The sequence below is a fragment of the Pan paniscus genome, chromosome 8, assembly GCF_029289425.2.
Source record: "Pan paniscus chromosome 8, NHGRI_mPanPan1-v2.0_pri, whole genome shotgun sequence".
Taxonomy (NCBI): domain Eukaryota; kingdom Metazoa; phylum Chordata; class Mammalia; order Primates; family Hominidae; genus Pan; species Pan paniscus.
This window is the reverse complement of record NC_073257.2, coordinates 34342802-34369625: the sequence shown is the minus strand read 5'-3', so window position 1 is coordinate 34369625 and position 26824 is coordinate 34342802. Positions and strand designations below refer to the sequence as shown.

The 26824-nt window shown below is 37.8% G+C and overlaps 2 protein-coding genes and 1 non-coding gene across 20 annotated transcripts in view; 2 read left to right on the top strand and 1 right to left on the bottom strand.

The window, feature by feature from the left end:
• MLLT10 (MLLT10 histone lysine methyltransferase DOT1L cofactor) overlaps window positions 1–26824 on the bottom strand; it is a 221021-nt gene that overhangs the window by 60879 nt on the left and 133318 nt on the right. For 17 of the 18 annotated variants that reach the window (XM_034930078.3, XM_034930079.3, XM_063607286.1 and 14 more), the window contains 3 exons: window positions 11257–11512; window positions 8032–8601; window positions 600–644 (listed from right to left, as the gene is read on the bottom strand). In XM_034930078.3, coding sequence (XP_034785969.2) covers window positions 600–644; window positions 8032–8601; window positions 11257–11512 — 871 coding nt within the window. Of the gene's footprint in view, window positions 1–599; window positions 645–8031; window positions 8602–11256; window positions 11513–12917; window positions 13054–26824 lie in introns of all 18 variants that reach the window. The other variant, XM_034930089.3, reaches the window with a different exon arrangement.
• Window positions 13591–15653, top strand: LOC129393187 (small ribosomal subunit protein eS26). Its single transcript, XM_055092470.2, has one exon. The coding sequence runs from the start codon at window positions 15242–15244 to the stop codon at window positions 15587–15589; it is 348 nt and encodes a 115-aa protein (XP_054948445.1). The 5' UTR covers window positions 13591–15241; the 3' UTR covers window positions 15590–15653.
• On the top strand, window positions 20893–20999 carry LOC112441037 (U6 spliceosomal RNA). The gene has a single exon (XR_003029020.1). It is a non-coding gene; the product is annotated as a U6 spliceosomal RNA (small nuclear RNA).

Here is a 26824-nt window from a genome sequence, read left to right as displayed (position 1 = left end):
ATTTCCTTAGTAATAAATACGTATTTCAAATTACTTTTTAAAAGACATTTATGTCAACGTAATGTCTTGCTAAAAGTGAGTCACTGTAGGATGCAAATCTATATAGGTAAATCTGCCTTAGGGCACATTTAACAATATTTATTATAAAGAAAAACCTCATTATATCATCTAACCCTATCAAATATTCTCATTTCCTAGACTTCAGTATAAGAAAGCCTCAACACATGTAGAAGACTTAATGAAAAAAACCACCTAGTGCAAATATACAAATATTGAAAAATTATATTAAGAATAGAAAACAAAATGTTAAAAAAATAAACACATTATTTCAAGAAGGAGGTGAAGTCACAATTCTGCAACAAAAGCACCATATTAAAAGACCAACAATAATTAAAATTTGTACACAACTTGACTGTAATATGGATCCATAACAAGACAAAGCAGTACATTATCTTTGCAGGAGAAAAGTATCTGTTCAATTAAGAAAAACTTGCATTTTGGAAAATTAAAATTTCGAGGTTCCGAGGTGGCATAACATACTAGAAAGAGCACTAGAGGAGACAAAAGGCCCGGGTTATCAACCCAGTTTGACAACTTACTAGTTGTTGGGCAAGCTCCATCATGCCGATACTGCATGGAAATTTCTGTTGAGAGGAAGGAAAAAGGAAATCAGTGAAGAAATTGCCAGTGACTCAAAGGTAAAAAAAGAAATAGGCCAGAAAAATGGAGGGAAATTCACCTAAAAGTGTAGTTAAGTAGGCCACCTAGAACTTCAAAAACAAAAATTATAAGCTAATAATTGGGACGTGAGAGGGAGAACCAAACGTGATAGAATTCTCACAAATCTTAATGGGAGTGTGTGGAATGTATCTGTGTTTTTACAAAGAGTGAGGAAAAGACATAAGGGCTTACAAATGAATCTGTATAACAAGTGTCTGAGAATAAAAGGCTTCATTAATGGGAGAAAGTATGATTCGCAACATGATACATTAATGTGCTTTAGATCTTTTTTTTTTTTTGAGACAAAGTCTCACTCTGTCGCCCAGGATGGAGTGCAGTGGCGCAAGTTCGGCTCACTGGGTTCAAGTGATCCTCCCACCTCAGCCTCCCAAATAGCTGGGACTACAGGTGCATGCCACCATGCCCGGCTAATTTTTGTATCTTTAGTAGAGACAGGGTTTCACCATGTTGGCCAGGTTGGTCTGGAACTCCTGACCTCAAGTGATCTGCCTGCCTTGACCTCCCAAAGTGCTGGGATTACCGATGTGAGCCACCACGCTAGGTCTAGGTCATTCATTAGATGGGAAGAGCTTACCAAAAACATCTGAATACTATTTTCACATGGAAATCACAATTTAAGTATGATAATTTAGTTGATATATGACCATAAATATATTATGACTTATATAGCAGCATAAAACTCATTAAGTTACATTCAGCTCACTATCTTGAACCATTCATTTTTGAGAAAGATGGCTGGGTGTGGTGGCTCATGCCTGTAATCCCAGCACTTTGAGAGGCCAAGGCGGGCACTTGAGGTCAGGAGTTTGAGACCAGCCTGCCCAATATGGCGAAACCCCATCTCTGCTAAAAATACAAAAATTAGCCGGGCACGGTGGCACGTGCCTGTAATCCGAGCTACTTGGGAGGCTGAGGCACAAGAATCGCTTGAACAAACAGTGGTTTCAGTGAGCTGAGATTGCACCACCGCACTACAGCCTGGGCGACAGAGCAAGACTTGGTCTCAAAAAAAAAGAAAAGAAAAAAAGAAAAGAGAAAGATAACAAATGAATAAGACATTATTACCCTTACTCTTTTATTCCACCCAAACGAGAAGAACAAGCAGAGGGTGCAGAGAACAAGGAATAAAACACTAATAAAAGCAAAATCTGCTCAGAATATGAGAAATTAATTTCTATATGGCTTTCTGAGGGAAAAATAATTGATAAAACTAGGACCAAGGCTGTGACTCAAAGGACCTGGGTTTGCTAATCCTGGAAACAACTGATATTCCCTTATGGCTAACACTGTTGGCAAAAATTTTTTTAAAGGAGGGATAACTGGGAATTCCTTGGATATTATTTAACCAAAAACATAGCCCCAAAATCCAAAACTTTTTGAGTGCGCCCATGACTCTCATGCTCATTGGTGCATTTTGGATTTCAGATTTTCAGATTAGGGATGCTCACCTGGTAAGTATATATAATGCAAGTATTCCAAAATCTCCCAAAAATCTGAAATTCCAAATACTATGGTCTCAAGAATTTTTAAAAAAGGTTACTCAACCTGTACTTTGAAAGGACACAGTATGCCCCAAGAAAGGAAGTGAATGCTAAACCATCAACCCCTTGCAATTTGAGTTCTTTATGCCTCGTGTTCCATTACTGGAACCTAAGCTTGTGGAAGTTATTTATACCCTACTGCTCAAGGTCATCACCAAGGTCTGATTTTTCACACACAAAAAAGCGCAACCTCCAGCATAAATGGGTTAATGAATATCAGACTTTTCTCAGAGAAAATAACAAGATGGTTTTAGTGAAGAAAAAGATGTTCTCAACTTTCACTTTAGTAAATCAAATTTTTGTAATGTGGTGAAGATAAATAGCGAAGAGGAAAGGACAGATTGTCAACTCTTCCAAAACTGTTTTTGATGTTTCAAAAGACCTCGTGCCTAACTGTTCAGAACCCAAAAAAATGTACGTAGGAAAGAGTTCAGTCAAAAAACGAACAAAACCTATAAGCCCCAAACTTAAAACTCTTAGAAATCACTTTTAGAAACACACTAATTTTCCATTTTGTACAAGTCACTATAAAACAGGCCATTTATCAGGACACACTTCAATCCATAATACAAATTTTAGAATCTGAACTCTGAATCAAACATTTTATAGGTGTTTTCTAGGCTTCTACTCTAATTTGATCTACAGTTCCCAGAAAAAATGTACTCTGCTACAATTTGAACATGTCATGAGAGAATTTTGATTACTATTAAAACTGATGCTTTTAGCCAATAATTTCAAGAGGGAATCACATTAGAACCTGACTCTACTCCTGCTTTACATCCTAGTTGTAAAGGAGAAATAACATCAAGAGGAGCTGTCCTATTTCACAAGGCTGTTCCAAGGATCAAACGAGAGAGTAACTAAAGAGTTCCTAAGAAACTTAAACGTACTTAAGAGATTATATTAGCATTGCTAAGCTGAATGAGATAGCATTTTTTTTCTTTTCCATTAATGAAATTCTTTCATAATGGTAACTAGCCAGAATAGTTATTTTAAGAAAAAGATCATTAGCCTATCAGTTTGATTTCTTCAGTCTGGCATTAATCTCTCAATGAACCCATCCTACCCTATAAACATCACCTTCACAGTGCCACAAATACAAGCTTCCTGTTCTTATTAGGCTTTTCCCTCAAACAGACCTTTACTTTCTTTTCAGGTAATATTGGCCTTCGTCTTCTGCCTACTTCAAAGTACAATTCAACCTCTCCATGATCTTTTTCAACTTAATAATACTTTTCATCATAAACTGGCAAAATAAATACTACATGAAAAGCTTTAAAAATAGCTGGGCCCAGTGGCTCACACCTGTAATCCCAGCATTTTGCGAGGCTGAGGCAGGTGGATCATGAGGTCAAGAGATGGAGACCATCCTGGCCAACATGGTGAAACCCTGTCTCTATTAAAAATACAAAAATTAGCTGAGTGTGGTGGCGTGCACCTGTAGTCCCAGCTACTAGGGAGGCTGAGGCAGGGGAACTGCTTTAACTCGGGAGGCAGAGGTGGCAGTGAGCTGAGATCAGGCCACTACACTCTAGCCTGGTCAATAGAGCAAGACTCCAACTCAAAAAAGAAAAGAAAAGAAAAGCTTTACAAATAAAGTAATATGTCTTACAGCTTAGCTATAAACACTCAGAGGGGAAGTACAAAATCATACAGCATACTTCTAACCACATGACACACACTCACAAGACAACTAATGGTATTCATTCATTTCTTAAAATAATGTTTAACATTTACTATGTCCAAAGCACTGTGCTGGCAGTGGGGATACAGTGGTGTATGTCAGAAACAGCCCCTAGCCTCAGGAGTTAGTATTATAGTGAATGTTATAGTTTAAACAACAGGTGCTTACAAAGGTCATCTTCGACATTACTAAATTATCAACCTATCATTCAAGAAAGTCAATCTTTTAAAAACAGCATCATGAAAAACAACTTGTGATGATGTAATACATAATACAGTTGTCTTCTGTGTCTGTGGGATTCCACATCTGGGGATTCAACACCCTTGTATAGAAAATATTTGGAGGAAAAAATTGAGTCTGTACTGAATGTGTACAGACTTTTTTTCCTGTCATGATTCCCTAAGCAATATAGTATAACAACTATTTGCATAGCATTTACATGATACTAGGTATTATAAGAAATCTAGAAAAGAATGATTTAAGTACACAGGAAGATGTGCATAGGTTATATGAAAATACTATGACGTTTTATAACAGGAACTTGAGCATCTTGGACTTGGGTATTTATTTGCAGGAGGTCCTGGAACCAAGTCCCCATGGATGCCAAAGGATGACTGTATACATTTTCTCCTTCCTACTTATTTATTATATGGGGGGAAGCTTCTTGTTGCCACAATTACTAAATGATTTCTCAATTTCAAATTAGTCCAAAGGAAAAATTAACTTTTCATACCAATAAGAAACACTATTGCTGAAAGTTAAATTATTGGTTCAAATTTGTTCAGGGATCTCTTTGCTTAAAGTATGACTGACATTACACTAGTGTGGTGTTAGACCCTCATCAGCAAACATCTGTTGAGCTGTCTAATTAAATGGCTCTGGACCCAGGGAAAATGCATATCTCCATCACTTAAAACCTAAGAGAATTCTGTCTCAGTTTCTTGTCCTATATAATGAGTAATAACACTTAATGCTTATTAACTGCTTAACACAGTGTGTGGCACATACTAAGTGTTCATCAGCAGTTAGCAATTCTTAACTTACTATGATTAAAGCAGCACATGAAGCCAAGCCTCTTCTAGATAAGGATACGCTTTTTACTATTGTCAATAAATGTTCTGCACTAAGTCCTAAAATGTTTATTAACATACATAAAACTAAGGAATATATCTCAAATAGTTTTCAATAATCTTATTCCATGATTATAGCTTTAACAAGACATAAAATATCTTCAGAGTAATTTTTTTTTTTTTTTTTTTTTTGAGATGGAGTCTTGCTCTGTCTCCCAGGCTGGAGTGCAGTGGCCCGATCTCGGCTCACTGCAACCTCTGCCTCCCGGGTTTAAGCGATTCTCCTGCCTCAGCCTCCCTAGTAGCTGGGACTACAGGTGCGTGCCACCACGTCTAGCTAATTTTTCTATTTTTAGTAGAGACCAGCTTTCACCATGTTGGCCAGGACGGTCTAGATCTCTTGACCTCAGGTGACCCGCCCACCTCGGCCTCCCAAAGTACTGGGATTACAGGCATGAGTCACCATGCCCAGCCCCAGAGTAATTTTTTTTTTTTTTTTTTTTTTTTTTTTTGAGACGGAGTCTCGCTCTGTCACCCAGGCTGGAGTGCAGTGGTGTGATCTCGGCTCACTGCGAGCTCTGCCTCTCAGGTTCACGCCATTCTCCTGCCTCAGCCTCTCCGAGTAGCTAGGACTACAGGCACCCGCCACCATGCCGGGCTACTTTTTTGTATTTTTAGTAGAGACAGGGTTTCACCGTGGTCTCCATCTCCTGACCTCGTGATCCACCCGCCTCAGCCTCCCAAAGTGCTGGGATTACAAGCATGAGCCACTGTGCTCGGCCGCCCCAGAGTAATTTTTAAACACAACGTTTTAAAAATTTCTTGGCAGATAAATTTCTTAGGTCATTTATTTTTGTGAACTAATACTTACAAGAATTTCCCCCTAAATTACTATGTTTACCTAATGGTAAGGTAAGAGAAACGAATTCTTTTTTTCTGCCACAGGAGTACCACAAACACTGCCCTCTGAAAGCAACCATCCTATGAGGAACACTATTCCTCATACCTAACATCTCCCCAAATCTGTTAACAGATAGGAAAATATTTTCAGGGATGTAAATCAATATCTTAATTTTATTAATTTGAAGATGTGTTTCAAATAAGCATTCCAATGTAATTTCTGAAATTCAGGAATTCTCAGACTATGCTTCAAAACTACAGAAAATCAGTAAAGAGGTCTCCCCACAAAAGCAAATCTAGGCTTTATTTTCTCAGTAAGGTACTCATGTGATTGATTACTACGCCTCTTGCTAAAAATGAAGAGAAATTCAATTTTTTTATTAAATTTGTCTAAAGGTACTTTTTGTGACAAGGGGGCTTACTGCTAAGCCCTTCTAGTTTCAAAGGAAACATATAAATAAAAGCATACATTCAAATATGCAATGTATTTAAACCTTTTCTATGAACTTCTTTCTCACTACAATTTACATGTATTTTTCCCCCTCTAAAATAGTGAGCCTCAACCAGAGGTAGTTTTAGTCCTCTGGACACATTTAACACATTAAACAATGTTTGGAGACATTTTTTATTCCCACTGTAGGAAGGGAGCGTGTGATGATGCTCTTGGCCTGTAGGGGGCAGGGACTGGGGATTCTGGTAAATATCCTGCAATACACAGGGTAACACATGAAGACTTGTCCCATCCAAATTGTCAATAACGCTAAGATTGATAAATCCTGCTCTAGAACCATCCTTAATGCATCTAGAGATTCCACTCATTTCTGAATACAAAGAAACTCCTGGCTATGTGATCTTGGGTATCTTATTTTACCTTTCAAAGCCTCAGTGTTACCAGCTGTAAAATGAAGACATCTCATAACTGTTGTTAAATGAGAAAATAAATATTAACAGAACTGGCACATAACAAATCACAGTTATTGTTACTATTTCTCACATCTGACCTTTACATATGATATTCTCTCTTGGACTGGTCTTTTTTATGTTTGTTTATTGAAGTTACTACTGTGTATTCACAACTATTAAAACAATCTAAAATTTTGTATTTATAAAATAAACATGAACATTCTTCATTAAATTGTATCATTTTTCCATAACATTTCCTACCTACCCTTGCCACCAACTAATAGAACAAATACAATCCATAATAATTTATCTTACCTAAATTCTTGTTATTTCAACAATCAGAAATCTAAAACTAGAAGAAAGGTTTCAACATTTATTGAAAACCATTTATCTTAAATTCAAGATGCAATTTAAAAGATAAATGCTGACATTTCAGTTAACATCAACTGTTAAGGGTCTGTCTAAAAACATGCATTGCATTTTGAAGAAATTTTTAAAAACTGAAAATAACATTCATAATACAAATTGCAAATTACAGAAACATCCCAATAGTGTGAATAACAATGTATATCAACTCACTTGTCTTATAATAAAAAGAATGGTAAAATCATGAAGTATATTTGAAAACAAAATTAAATCATTTAAGGTATCTCCTGAAATAAAATGTGACTGCTGGATTCCATAAATTAAAATCATTTATCACTGATATAAAAATGTCTCAGGATAGGGTAATTCAAGTAGTATCTGTGTGAGGAGTCGTTTAGAAAATGATTACTAAAATTGAAGTTTAGAGAAAGGGAGCTCAAAACAAAACAAAAACCAAAGGGTAAAAACTCTCACACCCTAAATATAAATTCTGCATTAAAAAAAAATACTGTGCAGGTGAAACAAAAATAGGAAATAAATTCTAAGTGTTTTGTAAGTAATGAATGACCAATAGATTGCTTAGCCTACATTTAATTAAGTAAAATCAAATTAGTGCCAAACATCTTTTCCAAACACCAAATCATCTAAGACTTTAAGATATTTTCGTATTTTCCATTAGAAAATTTAAAAACTGAGAAATTTCACTTTAATTAAATGTCATTTATTAATTTCAAGTATTATCGTAACAACAGTTGAAAACGTTTTGAGACAGAAGAAGGGAGGTGGTGGGAGTGAAGGAGAAAAATTATAATAGGCAAACCCCTACCTGAACCAACTGGAGATGAGCCAACACTGAGGCTCTGTAAACTTCCATTCCTGAGCAATGTAGGAGATTTCTGCAGACTAGAGCTTGTTATGCTTCCTGCAGCTGATGCTACAGATGATGTTGGTGAAGCAGAAGAAACTGAGAGATGAGAAACATTCTCTTGATTTTTGTTTCCTTTGGGTCTGCCAGGCCCATGCTTACTTTGTTTATTTCCTTTCCTTTTCTTTTCCTTTACAGTTTCTTCTTCTATGCCAGAAGTTTGAGCCCGCTTATATCCTGCTGTAGGAAGGCTGGAATTACCCAAATCTCCAGGTGAATTTTCAAAGCTTTTAGGCTGTGAAGTAACAGCTGAGGTTGAAGGGAGGCCAATTAAGGTACTAAAACTATTTACCCCCCCTTCCTGGCTTCCAGACTCTCCTTTATGTACATCTTTGGTTGTTGATGACTGTTGGGAGTGAGAGTAACTGTCATTACGCAGATCTGAGTCTGTAAAGCTCAGGAAATCCTGGGGAGACTGCACTGAACTTCCAGAAGATGACTTTACACTGCCTGGAGTTCCTGAAAAACTGCCTGGAGTTAAAAAAAAAAAAAAAAAAAAAAAAAAAGTTGGGGGGTGGGGGGACAGAAAAATTGGATGCTAAAGTTCCCATAAGCAGCAGACATGATATAATCATTAAAGAGAAGAGTTTAAAAAAATTAACTACAACACTTAGGACATTCATATATTAAGACTTGTCAAATTTATCCCCAAAATTACCTTTAAAAACATGTGTCATTTTATAGATGGTATTAAATGTTTACTGTGGAATTGCAAGCTATTACTTAAATAATTATTAAGATATAAGATGTGCTTTATTTCACCTACCTTTTGCCACAGCAACATTCCGCAATTCTCCCCCAAACACCTCATGTATGCCTGAGGAAGGACTAAAGAACAGTAGTCTCCTTTCCACAGTCATGCAAGAAGACCTAACAAGACTATAATCTGACTCTAAATGTCTAGGGGAACTTCTTTTTTGAATATTGAAGGTATGATTGAAAATGTTCCCAATATACAATAAGAACTTAAGATGTTTCCTAGGTTATGAGTTCTAAGTTTTAACTTTAAGACATACTAGTGATTGTTATTTTTCAGCTGAATCTACCACAATAGAAAATGGATTTGACAAAATAATGATCATATGGAATCTAATCTATATCTCACATTCTCCCAACCCAATTTTCATGGAACTTCATAAAGAAAACAGCCATCACTGCTTACTCTTTCTTTAAAGAACATGAGTACCCCACCATACCATTCTAAGATATAAGAAACTTAGGCTGGGTGCAGTGGCTCATGCCTGTAATCCCAGCACTTTGGGAGGCCGAAGCGGGAGGATCATGAGGTCAGGAGTTCAAGACCAGCCTGACCAACATGGTGAAACCCCGACTCTACTGAAAATATAAAAATTAGCCGGGCGTGGTGACGTGTGCCTCTAATCCCAGCTACTCAGGAGGCTGAACCCGTCTCTACAAAAAATTTAAAAATGAGCTGGGCATGGTGACGCATGCTTGTGGTCCCATATACTTGGGAGACAAAGGTGGAGGCAAAAGCTAATTGAGGGTCTGAAGCGGGAAGAATGCTTGAGCCCAGGAGGTCAACCTTGCAGTGAGCCGTGATCACATGACTGCCCTCCAGCCTGGGCAACAAAGCAAGGCCCTGTCTCAAAATACACACACACAAACACACACACACACACACACACACACACAGAAAACCTGGAAAACAGGTTAGTGTGTTAACCTGTTAAACTTCAAACTTTATAACAAATGCATTATTAATCAACAACTTATTTACTGAGACCTATGTAAATCCCCTAAAAATTGTCTAGTATGTTTATCTACTAAAAAATGTAAACCTTGATTGTATTTATTTATTTAGTGGGTTTTATTGTTTGTTTTTGGTTTTTTGTTTGTTTGTTTGTTTTTTGAGGCAGGGTCTTGTTCTGTCGCCTAGGCTGGAGTGCAGTGGCACAATCACGGCTCACTGTAGCTTCAACCTCCCTGGGTCAAGCAATCCTCGCACTGTAGCCTCCTGAGGAGCTGGAGCCACAGGCAGTCATCACCAAGCCTGGCTAATTTTGTTTGCCTGTCCAAGGAGACAGGGTCTCACTCTGTCACCGAGGCTGGAGTGCAGTAGTGCAATCTCAGCTCACTGCAGCCTCAACCTCCTGGGCTCAAGCAATCCTCCCACCTCGGCCTCTGAAGTAGCCGGGACTATAGGCATGTGCCACCATGCCTGGCTAATTTTGTATTTTTTAGAGAGACAGGGTTTTGCCATGTTGCCTATGCTGGTCTCCAACTCCTAAACTCAGATGATCCACCTGACTGAGCCTCATAATACTGGGATTACAGGCATGAGCCACTGTGCCCAGTTCACACCCAGCTAATTTTTAAATTTTTTGTAGAGATGAGGTCTTACCACATTGCCCAAGCTGGCCTCAAGAGTTCTGCCCACCTCAGCATCCCAAACTGCTAGGATTATAGATGTGAGCCACCACGCCCGGCCAACCTTAATTGTTTTTAATGTTTAGGAAATATAAATAAAAAACATTTATGGAAAAGACACCAGGAACAGTATCTCACACCTGTAATCCTAGCACTTTGGGAGGCCAAGGCAGGAGGATCACCTGAGATCAGCAGTTCGAGACCAGCCTGGCCAACATGGTGAAATCCCATCTCTACTAAAATACAAAAACTGGCCAGGCATGGTGGCATGCACCTGTAATCCCAGCTACTCAAGAGGCTGAGGCACAAGAATCACTTGAACCTGAGAGGTGGAGGTTGCAGTGAGCCGAGATTGCGCCACTGCACTCCAGCCCAGGCAACAGAGCGAGATTCCGTCTCAAACAAAAAGAAGGACTGTTCTACAGAACTCAAAGCAAAGCTCCAGCTTTTATTATTTTTCTCCCCAATTTTAAGCATTATTCCATATCTAGTTAAACATTAAAATTACAATTCAACTCTGGAAGCACAAATCATATTATAAAAGGAAAGAAAAAGTCCCTATTAAAAAAATTTAATAGGAAACACTATCTTTAAAGTAATCTTACTACAGCAACTAATCATATAATAATCTAGAACATCCATTAGTTATAAGTTCAAAAACAAACCAATTACTTTACAAAGCATAACTATTATTAACCATCTTAAACACAAGTATTTTAACTAAAACATCACTAATACCTTGAGGAAAAGGGCTAGCTGCTGACACAGTTGTTCCTGGATTTCTTCCACCACCAGGCTTTCTTCCCCTTTGACCTGAGCTGTGAGCTGAAGATTTCTTCCCTTTGCCCTCTGACCCTCTAGTCTCTGAAACATCTTTTCCACTAGAGGTGTGTGCAGAGACTTCCTGGAAATTTGCATTTGTAAATCGTGCAGTAGTATCTTCCAAGCGCTTCAATGATCCAGATATAGAGTTGTTGCTAGTGCTTGTATAAGTCTAACATTTTGATTCAAAAAGGGAAGGAAAAAGAGTTGATTACATTTTAGTTACAGAAAACAATGGGTGCCACATTAATAAGAAGAACTTGCAGAATAAACACAAAGTTTCTGTTCTAAAAATAAGTCAGTTCACCTAAGAAAATCATCCAAAAACAATTCAAGTCTATTATAATTACTTTAAAAAAAAGAAAAGAAAAGAAAAAGCCTACATAATTTAAAGATGGCTGTTTCAGGATCAAATTGCAACAACTAGTAAAAGTATGTATTAGTTATATTTATGAAGTGACACAGTAATACTGAAGATACTCATTTGTCAAGCAACATCATTTTTTTTTAACAATGTCTACACTTCCTAGACATGAAATTAAAATAAGCTTTAGTGTTCAACACAGGAAGGTGACAATAAGGGAACTAAGGTGCTACAAATTCATTAGAGGACCATATCCATGAGTTTATAAGGCTAGCGGAGGACAGAGCAAAACTTTTTAAGGAAATCAGGTGAGGGCCCCTTTGCAAAAAAAAAAAAAAAACAGAAAGATTTGAAACAGAAATCATTTTTCCAATTGTTATGTTGAGGAAAAAGTTATATATCGCAAAGGTAAGATTTTATAACTATCCCTAAAAGTGGTTCTCAATCATTCCCTTGATCTGCATTTGTTAAGGAAAAAAGATGAAGACTTGTATAGTTTCCAGTTTTAGCAATCATTTTTAATACAAGGTATACCCAAATAATGGTGAATAAAATGACTACATGAAAGTGTATTATACCAGATGCACATTAATCACCATGTTTTGAAATCAAAGGTTTATAAAGTCCATAAGGGCAAAGATTTTGATGTTGCCATTAAGTTCACTAAAGTATCTGAGGCATGCACAGCATAAAGTTCACTAAGTGCTTGCTACATAATCGGCACTAAATTTTTGTTGGATAAGTTAATACTTTTTTATTGTATCTATCTAAAATCTCTGCTATAAAAATGAAAAAAATCTGAAAATATGCAAAAGTGAATTTTCCCACATACAGCCACCACTCAACACAAACAATCAGATGAATATGAAAAACGAGAACATGACAATAAAATCAAGTTTCAAAATGGCTGGCATTTTTAGCAAAAACAATTTCAAAAAGAGGAATAAGAGAAGAAATTAAGTGTTTGGAAAACCAAATCTTGCTGCTTTTCTGTCACCCTGTTGCCATCCCCAGCCCCCATCATCTCAGTGCCAATAACGGATATTCATCATTAAATAGAAGAAATATTTCATAAAAACAAAGTACTCCACTATTCTAACAAACTACAATCCACAAACAAGAACAAACGTTTCAAAGTAAGTTTAAAAGGAAAAAAAAAAAATCCCATTTTACAAACCAATTACATTTAAGCTGATGAAACTTCATGGCTTACTTTAGAAATATGAACCTTTTCCATGCTGGGCAGGTCAATTTGGAAACCACCCCACCTCATTTTTCAAATACTTTTTCCAATTACTTGAGTTGATCCTGAGGTTCTCCATTCCTCTCACATCTGATCCTTGCATGACCTAGTGAAGTTTAAAAGTCATCTAAGAAAACACAGTGGTGTTCTTCACTCATGTATTTTTGCTCATGTATCAAATAAAGAATGGAGAGAAAATTGGGTAGAGTACTACAAATGGAAATACGCTATTCACTTCCACATGACAATCTACATTAGAGATGGTCATTTTTCCCACTTATTTAACAGAACACCCTTGATCAAACCCTCAAGTATAAATCTGTCCATAAAAACCCATGAAAACATGACATTTGGAAGAAACAGTATTACAAAGAGAGCAATGAATAAAACAATCGAACTTCAGTGACAAAAAATCATATTAAAACTGTAACTGAACATTTTTAAATGTCCAAACCTACGTTTCAGAACATAATCAGACTTAATGTGAAAAAAATGAATTTTAGCTTTAGATGTTAACAATTTTTAAATTATACATAATGACACTAACTAAGGCAATGCAGGGTTCATTCAAAGAGAAACATCTATTTTAATTCCATGTTTAAAAATGATTTTAAAAGTACTTGTTCCATAATGTGCTGTTGGGACAATATGGCACTAGGGAATTCCATTATAAACACACAATGATCAACTCAAAATCGAAGACAGGTAAAAGGAGACCAGAGGGAGGTGGGAGATGGCTGAAAGACACACTATGAGTAAGCCCAAGACTAAATTCACAAAATCTTGTTTCCTCACTTTTGTATTCTAAATGTCTATCATAATATGAACATCTCACTGCTCTGAGTGTAATTCTTGTATATAATAATACTTATTTTTAATGCAAATTGGACCACAAAATGCAAACTACTTCATTTGGTGCTCTACTGAAAAATGTAAGTTCTTTTTTTGTTGTTGTTGTTTTCTACTGGAGATAAAACTAGATATTTGGCTGTACTGAGAGTCTCTGAAGTGCTGCATACTTTGTTCTACATTGTGATTTACGGGCAACTTAATCTTTTAAAAGGCTAATTCAGAATACATGTCATTTTTATTTCATGGCCAACTATTAGTCCTAAGATAAGCTGCAACACCAATATACCTACACAATAGCATTAAGTGGAAACAAAAATTATTTACTTCAAACAAAAATTTAAAACTAGATCCAAAATTAAACAATGACTCTATAACAAGTAACCAAAGAAACAGCAGCTATGATTATTTACAAAAGGTACAGTTGCCTCAGATTAGTCTACAAGGCTCTGTCATCTGCATTGGTGATGAGAAGTGCTATGCCTTCAACCATTAGAAAACATACTGTGCTGGTTAAAATATTAAAATAAAATAATGTACTATTCAAGTGTCCCATAAAAACCACAAACTTTGTACCAAGCCAATCTTGAGACTACAACATGTAAACTACCCAACATAAATCACCAAAAGAATGAGTACATTAAAAAAAATAACAGTGAGCTGTAGAACAACCTTAAGTAGCCTAATTTACATGCTACTAGAATACTCAAAAAGAATGGGAGGATCAAAACAAACGAACAAAAAATCCCCACAAAACTGAAGAAATAATAGTAGGAAAAATTATAAAATTGATGAAAAAAAACCCCCACAGTTTAAGAACCTCAAGTAACCCCAAGAAAAATAAATATGAAGAAAAGTAAATTAACTCAGTTCATTATCAAATTGCTTATCATTAAAAACCAATGATAAAGAGGAAATGTTACAAGAAACTAGGCTTTTCTTTTTTCTTTTTAAGGATGTCTTACACTCCAAAAACAAAGATTAAGAATGAAAGCAAAATCTTCCCTGAAAACATTCAATCTAGAAAACAGGAGAGTACTAAAAGAAAAAACTGTCAACTTAGAATTCCACAGGCAGCTATTATAAAATATCTTTCTAAAACAAATACAAAATAAAGGCTTTTTTGGATATAAAAGCAGAAAGAACTAATCACTAGCAGACCAACACTACAATAAATGCTAAAAGAACTATTTCAGACAAATAATAAATGAAATGTGAATATACCAAAAAGAAGGAAGAGCATTAGAAATGTTCATTGCTAATAGTAAATATAGTACAGAGAGATGATGATGATGTGAAATTTCTCATCACACCACTCAAAACAGTGTGCAAATTATAATATATTTATTTCTGGAATTTTCTATTCAATATTTTTCAGACCCCAGTTGACTGAAGATAACTGAAACTGTGAAAAGAGATAAGGAGCTCCGGTCCGTGCCTCCAAGATGACAAAGAAAAGAAGGAACAATGGTCGTGCCAAAAAGGGCCGCGGCCACGTGCAGCCTATTCGCTGCACTAACTGTGCCCGATGCGTGCCCAAGGACAAGGCCATTAAGAAATTCGTCATTCGAAACATAGTGGAGGCCGCAGCAGTCAGGGACATTTCTGAAGCGAGCGTCTTCGATGCCTATGTGCTTCCCAAGCTGTATGTGAAGCTACATTACTGTGTGAGTTGTGCAATTCACAGCAAAGTAGTCAGGAATCGATCTCGTGAAGCCCGCAAGGACCGAACACCCCCACCCCGATTTAGACCTGCGGGTGCTGCCCCACGTCCCCCACCAAAGCCCATGTAAGGAGCTGAGTTCTTAAAGACTGAAGACAGGCTATTCTCTGGAGAAAAATAAAATGGAAATTGTACTTAAAAAAAAAAAAAAAAAAAAAAAGAGATAAGGAATTGGGAGATATACCTAATGCTAGATGACGAGTTAGTGGGTGCAGCGCACCAGCATGGCACATGTATACATATGTAACTAACCTGCACAATGTGCACATGTACCCTAAAACTTAAAGTATAATTAAAAAAAAAAAAGATTAAAAAAAAAAAAGAGATAAGGAAGGAGTAACAGACAAATACAATAAAAATGGTAAACAATAAAGACTTGTTCATTATTTTACTTTTTTTTTTTTTTCTTTGAGACAGAGTCTTGCTCTGTCGCCAGGCTGGAGTGCAGTGGTGCGATCTGAGCTCACTGCAACCTCCACCTCCCGGGTTCCAACGATTCTCCTGCCTCAGCCTTCCCAGTAGCTGGGACTACAGACACCTGCCACCATGCCCAGCTAATTTCTGTATTTTTAGTACAGAGGGGTTTCACCATGTTGGGCAGGATGGTCTTGATCTCTTGACCTCGTGATCCACCCGCTTCGGCCTCCCAAAGTGTTTGGGAGTACAGCCATGAGCCACCGCGCCTGGCCTATTTTAAACTCTTTACAAGACAGATGATGTAGAGCAAAAGTAGTAACAATAAATTGTGTTTTATAATATATGTAAAAAAACAATAAGTGATAAACATAGCACAAAACCAAAAGGGGAGAAGTATACAGCTACAAGGTTCTTATACTATATGTAAACTAGTATAATATTGCTTGAAGGTAAACTCTGATAGGCTAACGATGCTATACCGTACTCTCTAAATCAAACAATACAATATAACAAAAAATTATTGCAAATCAGGCAAAACTGAATCATAAAAAAAGTTCAATCAAACATACAGCAGACAGAGAGAGAGAAGGGAAGAGAAATGATGGGCAAAAAGAAAAGGATTAGCAAATGTTAGATTAAAATGCAACTACACAGAGGCCAGGTGCAGTGGCTCACACTGTAATTCCAGAACTTTTGGAGTCAGGCAGATCGACTAAGGTCAGGAGTTCGAGACCAGCCTGGCCAACATGGTAAAACCCCGTCTCTACCTGTAGATTAGCTGCACCTGTAGTCTCAGCTAATCAGGAGACTGAGGTGGGAGATCGCTTGAACCCAGGAGGCAGAGGTTGCCGTGAGCCGAGATCAAGCCACTGCACTCCAGCCTGGGAGACAGAGCAAGACCCTGTTCCAATAATAATAATAATAACAACAGTATTATAATAAAATACAACCACTCAGAGAATCATATTATCTGTAAATTCTCTAAACACCCCAATTAAAAAGCAAAGATTGCAACAATGAATGAATAAACTCATAACATGACTATACGCTGCCTTAAAAAAACCTATCTTGGCTGGGCGCAGTGGCTCACACCTGTAATCCCAGCTGTTTGGGAGGCGGAGGAGGGTGGATCACCTGAGGTAAGGAGCTGGAGATCAGCCTGACCAACACGGAGAAACCCCGTAGCTACTAAAAATGCAAAATTAGCTGGGCGTGGTGGCACATACCCGTAATCCCAGCTATTCGGGAGGCTGAGGCAGGAGAATCGCTTAAAACCAGGAGGCGGAGGTTGCGGTAAGCCAAAATCGTGCCATTGCACTCCAGCCTGGGCAACAAGAGTGAAACCCGTGCCCCCCCCAACAAAAAAACAAACAAACAAACAAAAAAGAAGCCTATTTTAAGTTAAATTAACTTCAGGCCAGACGCAGTGGCTCGCGCCTGTAATCCCAACACTTTAAGAGGCCGAGACAGGTGGATCACTTGAGGCCAAGAGTTCAGGACCAGCCTGGCCAACGTGGTGAAACCCCGTCTCTACTAAGAATACAAAAATTAGCCAGGCGTGGTGATGCACACCTGCAATCCCAGCTACTTGGAAGTCTGAGGCAGGAGAATCACTTGAATCCGGGAGGCAGAGGTTGCAGTGAGCTGAGATCATGCTATTGCACTCCAGCCGGGGTGACAGAGCGAGACTCTATCTCGAAAAAAAAAAAAAAAAGAAAAGAAAAAAGAAGCCTATTTTAAATATAAAGGCACAAAGAAAGTATAAGCATGTGAAAAGAAACATCAAGCTAAAGCTAATCAATAGAAAGCTAAATTCACTATATTAATATCAGCCAGTAGATTTCACAACAAAGAATATTAACAAAATACAGTGGCTTACTCATCAAGATACAAAAATCCTAATTGTTTCTGCACCTAATACCCACCGCTCACAATAACTGACAGAACAAACAGGCAAAAAACGAGTAAGGATATAGAAAACTTAATATAAATCAACTTGACCTAATGGACATTTACAGAAAAACTCCACACAACTACAAATGAATACACATTCATTGTTATAAAAAACACATAGAGCCGGGCGCAGTGGCTCACGCCTATAATCCCAGCACTTTGGGAGGCTGAGGGGGCAGGTCACGAGGTCAAGAGATCGCGACCATCCTAACCAACATGGTGAAACCCTGTCTCTACTAAAAATACAAAAATTAGCTGGGTAAGTCCCAGCTACTTGGGAGGCTGAGACAGGAGAATCGCTTGAACCTGGGAGGCAGAGGCTGCAGCGAGCTGAGATCGTGCCACTGCACTCCAGGACAGAGGGAGACTCTATCTCCCCCTCAAAAAAAAAAAAAAAAAAAAAAAAAAACAACAAAAAGCAAACAAAAAAAAAACCACATACATAGAATGTTTAACAAGATAATCCATGTTCTGCATCAAAAAAGTATCAATAAACTTAAAAGGAATGATAACACAAAAATATTAAATTAGAAATCAGTAACAAAGTGAATATCCAAATATTTCTAAACTAAATAACACACTTTTAAGTAACTCATAGGTCAAAGAAGAAAAGGAAAACCATACAAAGCATTTTTTAACTAAATAAAAATGAAAACACAAGATATCAAAATTCATAAAGCCCTACTTAAGAGGGAAGTTTATATCATTAAATGCCTATACTAGGAATTCTGGTTTCTCGTTGAGCATATAAGGAGCAGAGAGTTCTTTGCTCTGCCCTAAAACAAACACAAAACTCAACAAACTGAAAATCACCAACTCTTATATCAGTGAATTGAGAGGTCACAGGGCAAACTGCTAAACAAAAAATTGGGGCTCATACCTGTAATTCCAGCACTTTGGGAGGTGGAGGCAGGCGGATCACAAGGTCAGGAGATCAAGACCATCCTGGCTAACAAGGTGAAACCCCGTCTCTACTAAAAAATATTTAAAAATTACCCAGGTGTGGTGGCAGGCGTCTGTAGTCCCAGCTATTCGGGAGGCTGAGGCAGGAAAATGGTGTGAACCCGGGAGATGGAGCTTGCAGTGAGCTGAGATCACACCATTGCACTCCAGCCTGGGTGACAGAGCAAGACTCTGTCTCGAAAAACAAAAACAAAACAAACAAACGAACAAAAACAAAAATTAGCTGGGCATGGTGGCACATGCCTGTAATCCCAGCTACTTGGGAGGCTGAGGCAGGAGAATTACTTGAACCCGGGAAGCAGAGGTTGCAGTGAGCCGAGATCACACCATTGCACTCCAGCCTGGGCAACAGGAGTGAAACTCCGTCTCAAAAAAAAAAAAAAAAAAGGAAAGACAAATCAGTGCACAGAGCGACTTACAACTTACCTAAGCAAATCCAGCAGCTGAAACCTCTGCAGGAACCAGTACCAGGGAAAGAAAACCTGAACTATTTTAGTTGATACTGCTGGAGGCACAGCGTGAACAAGCCTGAAAAAGAAAACCTCCAGGGGGACCTGGTCTTGGGGGACCTGGTCTTGGGGGACCCTCACACTTTTGTGAATTTTACCTCTAGGACCTCTAGCAGGCCCACAGAGTGAATACCGGAGACAGAGTCCCCCAGAGATCCCTCCAATAAAGGGGGAAAAGGAACCATTTTGAAATAACCAGAGCTTTCTTTTTCCTAACAAGGCCTGCTATTTAACTATTTAACCAGATTCTAACCTGTGGAGGTTTTCGTCAGAGCCTAACTAACCTAGGGAAGGGAAATGTACAACCTCAGGCGACTCTAACCATCATCCTGTCCCATTTGAGGGAGAAAAAAATAACTAAGAAGCCCCTATGCAGTTCACATTCCAGGGGTAGAGGTTCACCTAAAGACTGAAACCTAATTATAGAAGTATAAGATCTCCTGTTCCCCACAATTCACTAGCACGTTAACTAAAGGCCTATTTATAGTGCAGTTCCCTTTGCCAGGATATAATGTTCAACTTGAAACAACAACACAAAAGGCAAAAAATACAGTTTAAATAAAGTGAAAAACCATCAGAAACCAAGTCAGACATGGCAGGAATGTTGGAATTATGAGACCAATAATTTTTGAAATCTATAATTAATATGATAAGGAATTTAATGGAAAAGGTAGACAACATGCAAGAACATATGCATAATGAAAGCAAATCAGAAATGCCAGAAAGATCAAAAACAAACAGAAATGAAGAATGTCTTTGATGGAATCATCAGCAGAGTGGGACACAACTCAAGAAAAAAATCTCTAAGCTTGAGGATATGACAATAAAAACTTCCAAAATTGAAAAGGAAAGAGAAAAAAAGACTGGAAAACAAAAGCAAACAAAATATCCATGAATGCTGGGACATATACAAAACACATGACATAGTTAAAATGGGAATACAGGGAAGAGAAGAAAAGAGAAGAAGCAATATTTGAAATCATAACGTCCAAAAACTTCCCCTCGAATAAATGGCAGTAGCCAAACCAGCTATCAAAGAAACTTAGAGGACGCCAAACAAGATAAATGCAAAAAAGGAGGGGGTAAGGGAAGTACACCTCCATGCTCAAAGATTAAAATCCACGAAGGAAGCCAGAAGAAAACACCTTACCCACACAGGCACTAAGTGTAAGAATGATATCTGAATTTGCCTCAGAAAACATGCAATCAAGCAGACAGTGAAATAAAACACTTAAAGTGTGATGAGAGGGTGAAAAAAAAAAGACAAGAAAATGCAATCATATAAAATACTCAATAAAAACCACAAAAGCTGTGAATGACAAAAACAGTAACAAAAATTTAAAAATGAAAAAAAATAATAAATATGGTAGATATTAACCCAATTATATCAATAATCACCTTAAATGGCAATGGTCTAAATACCCCAATTAAAAAATAAAGATTGTCACAGATCCAAAACCAAGCAGCAACTACATGTTGTCTACAGGAAACCTACTTTAAATATAAAGACATGTAGAGTTTAAAGGAAATCGTGCTCACTTTGGCAGCACACATACAAAAATTAGAATGATACAGAGAAGATTAGTAGGACCCCTGTGCAAGAGTGACACGCAAATTCGTGAAGCGTTCCATATAAAAGTAAATAAATAAAAAGGAAATGGAGAAAGGTATACTGTGCTAATGCTAATTTTCAAAAAGCAGAAATACTATATTATGAACAGAACAGACTCAGAGCAAAGAAAGTTATCAGGACTAAAGAGAGTAATAAAATAAGATAAAGGTGTTAATACTTCAAAAAGACATAACAATCCTTAATGTGTATGTGACTAACAAAAGAAGTCAAAATATATGAAGCAAAAACTGATAGAAATTGATACTGCAGCCAGAAATTAACAGATACACGAGTGAGAAAATCCGTTAAGGACACAGTTGAGCTCAACAGTACTATCAATGAACTGTATATAATTGACATCTGTAGACTACTTCGTCCAACAACAGCAGATGACACATTCTTCTATTCTCCAGCTTACATGGAACATTAACCAAGATGGACCACATTCTAGACCATAAAACACACCTTAACAAATTTTAAAGAATAGAAATCATACAGTGTGCCTTGCTCTCTCAGACCACAGTGAAATTAAACCAGAAATCAATACCAGAAAGGTGGCCATAAATCCAAAGACACATGGAGATTAAACAAGACACTTCTAAACAACATATAAGTAAAAGAAGAAATATAAAGAGAAATTTAAAAATATACGGAACTAAATGAAAATAAAACTTATAAAAATTTGTCAGATGCTGGGAAAGCAGCATTTAAAGAGGAATTTATCGCACTGAATGAATATATTAGAAAAGAAGATAGAAGAACAATAATCTTTTTTTTTTTTTTTTTTTTTGAGACAGAGTTTTGATCGTCACCCAGGCTAGAGCGCAATGACACTATCTTGGCTCACTGCAACCTCCACCTCCTGGGTTCAAGTGATTCCCTGCCTCAGCCTCCTGAGTAGCTGGGATTACAGGCGTCCGGCACTATACCCAGCTAATTTTTGTATTTTTAGTAGATACGGGGCTTCGCCATGTTGGCCAGGCTGATTTTGAACTCCTGACCTCAGGGGATCCACCACACCTGGCTTTTTTTTTTTTTTTTTTTGAGATGGAGTCTTGCTCTGTCGCCCGCGCTGGAGTGCAGTGGTGAGATCTCGGGTCACTGCAACCTCTGCCTCTCAGGTTCAAGTGCTTCTCCTGCCTCAGCCTCCCGAGTAGCTGGGACTATGGGCCTGCACCACCACGCCCGGCTAATTTTTGTATTTTTAGTACAGAAAGAGTTTCTCCATGTTGGCCAGGCTGGTCTGGAACCCCTGACCTCAAGTGATCCACCTGCCTCAGCCTCCTAAAGTGCTGGGATACAGGCGTGAGCCACCGCGCCTGGCCTTAATCTTCAAAATAGTAGAAAAAGAAGAGCCAATTAAGCCCAATGTAAGCAAACAAAAATTAAAGTGGCCAGGCATGGTGGCTCACGCCTGTAATCCCAGCACTTTGGTGGGTTAAGGGGGGGCAAATGGCTTAAGCCCAGGAGTTCAAGACCAGACTAGGCAACATGCGAAACTTATCTCTACAAAAAATTATAAGAAAAAATTAGATGGGCATGGTGGTGTGTACCTCTAGTCTCAGCTGATTAGGAGGCTGAGGTGGGAGTATGCTTGAGCCTGGGAGGTCAAGGCTGCAATGAGCCACTGCACTCCAGCCTGGGCAACAGAGCAAGACTGTCTCAAAAAAAGTTTAAGCAAGGTGGCAGGATACAAAATAAACACAGAAATTTCAACAGGATTTTTACACACTAGCAAGGAACAATCATCACTGTGGTAAGCTCCAAAGAAACGAATAGATGGTTTGTTCAAACCTACTGAGGTCTAACATGGATGGACTGAAGAAGAGGAACAAAAAGAGCAAGACTAAGGCCAGGCATTGTGGCTCACCTGTAATCCCAGCACTTTGGGAGGCCAAGGCGGGTGGATCACCTGAGCTCAGGAGTTTGAGACCAGCCTGGCCAACATGGTTAAACCTTATCTCTACTAAAAATACAAAAATCAGCCAGGCGTGGTGGTGGGCACCTATAATTCCAGCTACTCGGGAGGGTGAGGCATGAGAATCCCTTGAACCCAGGAGGCAAAGACTGCAGTGAGCCGAGATCACACCACTGCACTCCAACCCTGCCAACAAAGCGAGAATCCGTCTCAAAAAAAAAAAAAAAAGAGCAAGAGTAAGAAGAGCAAAGTAGCCCAGTGAAGGGCACAAACTTTCCTGCTTTCACCAACGAACCACTGAATTGTTATTTTTCCTTTGGTTTTTACGTTTTGCCTCAAACCTAGGTTTCTGTTTCTCTACAGTAACTTTTTTTATGGTCATTCTGGAGAGAAGAAGGGTTGCAATGTTCACACATTAGTTGTGATAAGAAGCCAGTTTATTTTAGATTTGGCTAACCAGTCTGGGCTGTGTGACTATATACTCCTGCTGAATTATAGTTTTAAAAGCTTGTAAAAGAAAACACAAAAAAATTCATAAACTAAATTTCATAAAGAATGTCTGCTCTTCAAAAGATTAAAAGAATGAAAATATAAGCCACAGAGTGAGATAAGTATCTGCAAATATGTATCTGACAAAGGACCTGCATCCAGAATACATACTCTCACAAAAGTCAATAACAAGAAAACAAGCCAATAAAAAAAAAACAGGTGGTGGGGAGATCTTAATAAACACTTCACCAAAAATAACAAATAACAAATATGCACATAAAAAGATACCAGCTAAGCATGGTGGCTCATGCCTGTAATCCCAGCACTTTGGGAGGCCTAGGAGGGCGGATCACGAGGTCCGGAGATTGAGACCATCCTAGCTAACACGGCAAAACCCCATCTCTACTAAAAAAATACAAAAAAATTAGCCGGGCATGGTGGTAGGCGCCTGTAGTCCCAGCTACTCGGGAGGCTGAGGCAGGAGAATGCATTAACCCAAGAGGCAGAGGTTGCAGTGAGCCAAGATTGCACCACTGCACTCCAGGCCTGGGCGACAGAGCGAGACTCCGTCACACATACAAAAAAAGCATATACCTACCATGGTGAGCCACACCTACCACGTGGCCCAACCATTCCACTCCTTGGTATTCATGCAAGAGAAATAAAAACATATATCTTATAAGATTTATACAATATTTATAGTAGCTTTATTTGTAACAGTCCAAAACTGAAAACAACCTGAATGTCCATCAATTGTTGAATGGATAAGCAAATTATAGTATATCCATACACACAATTGTAGTTAGCCAAAAAATGAACTATTAAAACATACAACAAGAAAAAATCTTAAAATAATTATGCTGAAAGATGCCAGACAGAAAAAGCATACATACTATATGTTTCCATTTTTTAACATTACAGAAAATTCAAACTAATTTAAAGTGACAAAAAGCAGATCAGTAGTTGCTTGGGGAAGGATGTGAACTCAGGGAGAAGGAGATTAAAAGAAGTCACAAGGAAACTCTTGCCTGTGATTGTGGTGGTAGTTTCACTAATGTGTACATATGTCAAAATGTTATCAATGTTTCTATTTTAAATATGTGCAATGTATCGTGTATAATATATTTATGATATATTAGACTTCTGAATACCTTATGATCCTAAGATTTTGTGTATTTCCTTCAAAATTAAATTTACTTTTTAAAAAAGCTTAACTTTTAAATATAATTGTGTTGTGTTGTAAAAATACAAGGAAAGAACAGAGAGATAAAGTGACAATAAAAAAGATTAAATCTCCACTTGGATTTCATTATAACTTCAAAGTTCTAAAGATTTCTTTAAAAGATGATCCTTAAAGAAACATTAAAATTTTTAAATTACACATAAAAATTAACTTATTTTACCAAAAATTTTCTCCTGAAAGTCTTAAAAATCAGTACAAAATTTAACAGCTAATTGAAAGGATTTACTTAAAATTAGGTTCTCCTTTATCCTCTTTTAAAAAATGCTGCAAAGAGAAAGAGACAAAAACCTGATCACGTATCTCTGGTGCACGAAAACCTTCCTTAAAACAAACAAAAGCTGTACTTTAAAAGCTAAATTACCTCAAAATTCAAACAACTAAAAATTGTGAGCTATTTATAATGACGCTGAGAAACAACTAAGTCTTCTAATAATAATGAAAGGTAATGTGTTAAAGATTGCTTTTAACAAGCTGTGAGGTTCAATTTGTCAATTTAAAAAGAGAACTGTGGCTTATAAGCATCTACGAATTTCTTTACCAAAATAACATTGACAGCAAGCAAATCTCTATCAGGTCAAAACGAAGACTTTCTCCCCTTTTCTTTTCTTTTCTTTTTTTTTTTTTTTTTTTGAGACAGAGTCTCGCTCTGTCACCCAGTCTGGAGTGCAGTGGTACCCATCTTGGCTCACTGCAACCTCGGCCTCTGGGGTTCAAGCAATTCTCCTGCCTCAGCCTCTCGAGTAGCTGGGATTATAGGCACATGCCACCATGCCCAGCTAATTTTTTGTATTTTTAGTAGAGACAGGGTTTCACCATGTTGGCCAGGCTGGTCTCAAACTCCTGGCCTCAAATGATCCACCCACCTTGGCCTCCCAAAGTGCTGGAATTATAGGTGTGAGCTACCCCACCTGGCATCTCCCCTTTTTTTCCTTGGCAATATCCTCTTCTACCATGGGAAGAAGGAAACTAGTTTGAAGTGCTCAGAAAGACTATAAATTGGGGAAATCAGGGGAGTAACCACACTTTCCTAAAAACATAAGCTGTCTCTACTTGTTTTGTCATATTAAAGGACTCCGTACATCAAGTTCCTGCAGACACAGAATCCTATGTGTTCCATCTAATCATCTTTTACCTAAGAACCAAAATCCCCCAATCATAGAAACAAAGAGCTATGGGTTTCTGGAAAAGACACCTACACTTTTACTCCCTCTGATAACAATCTTAGTGAACAATGCTTATGTATCACCGGTGGTCCACTACCATCGTTACCAAAGATTCGTGTGAAAATATTACACTAGTAAATTATAGTTGCAATATTTAAAAGGTGATAGTGATACCACATTAATAACATAATATTGAAGTAGATACTTGTTGCTAATTTCTAGTTTTAAAACATTTATATGCAAAAGGGTTAAAGGTTAGTCACAGAAAAAGTGCACTAAAAAATATAAGGCAGTATAATCTAAGTTAATAAAGAAATAAATGAAACGGAATTTTTTACTAAGGAGTAAGAGATGGTAAACTAAGGTTAAAACTGTGCAAACACTACATGATACAGACATTTAAAAATTACAGTAGTGAATTAAAGTTCCCTTGACTTTCAATTTAAGTGTGCTCTACCATCATCAACCATGGAGTCTACACATTGTGTACATGTATCAAAATATTACATGTACCTCCAAAATATGTACAACTACGATATATCAATAATTTTTAAAAACCCATATAGTCTAGAAGGAACCCTAAAGTTCTGGGTAAAACAGCCTTTCTTTCCCTGACCTATCCCTATCTTTCCATCAAGAGAAGATAAGAGTGTGGTGAACCAACGTAAAATGACACCGTTCCCCAAAAAGGAACCTATGACTGAAGGCTTCTGCCAGCCATCAGGATCAAGAAGAAGCCCATACTACCTCTCTACCCAACCTCTTCAAACACTCAAGGCCTCATCTTATTTGCCTGAAGTCTACCAGGGTCAATCGGATAATGACTTTCTCCCTGTTTTTATGTCAGTCATCAAAAGACTCCTGGTCCATCCTCACCTGCCTCATCCCTACACGGTTGTGAACCTCCCCTATTATGTCCACACCTGCCACCCCTCCTTCAACAGCTGAAAGCCTTCCACTGTGCTCTGAGAACAAGGTGCAATGTACCCCATCCTTTACTCTGAACATCTCCTCTGATTCTTGTTCCAACAAAAACTT

Excerpts from the sequence above, each read along its gene's own strand:
- LOC129393187 (XM_055092470.2), top strand. The coding sequence starts at position 15,242 with ATGACAAAGAAAAGAAGGAACAATGGTCGTGCCAAAAAGGGCCGCGGC.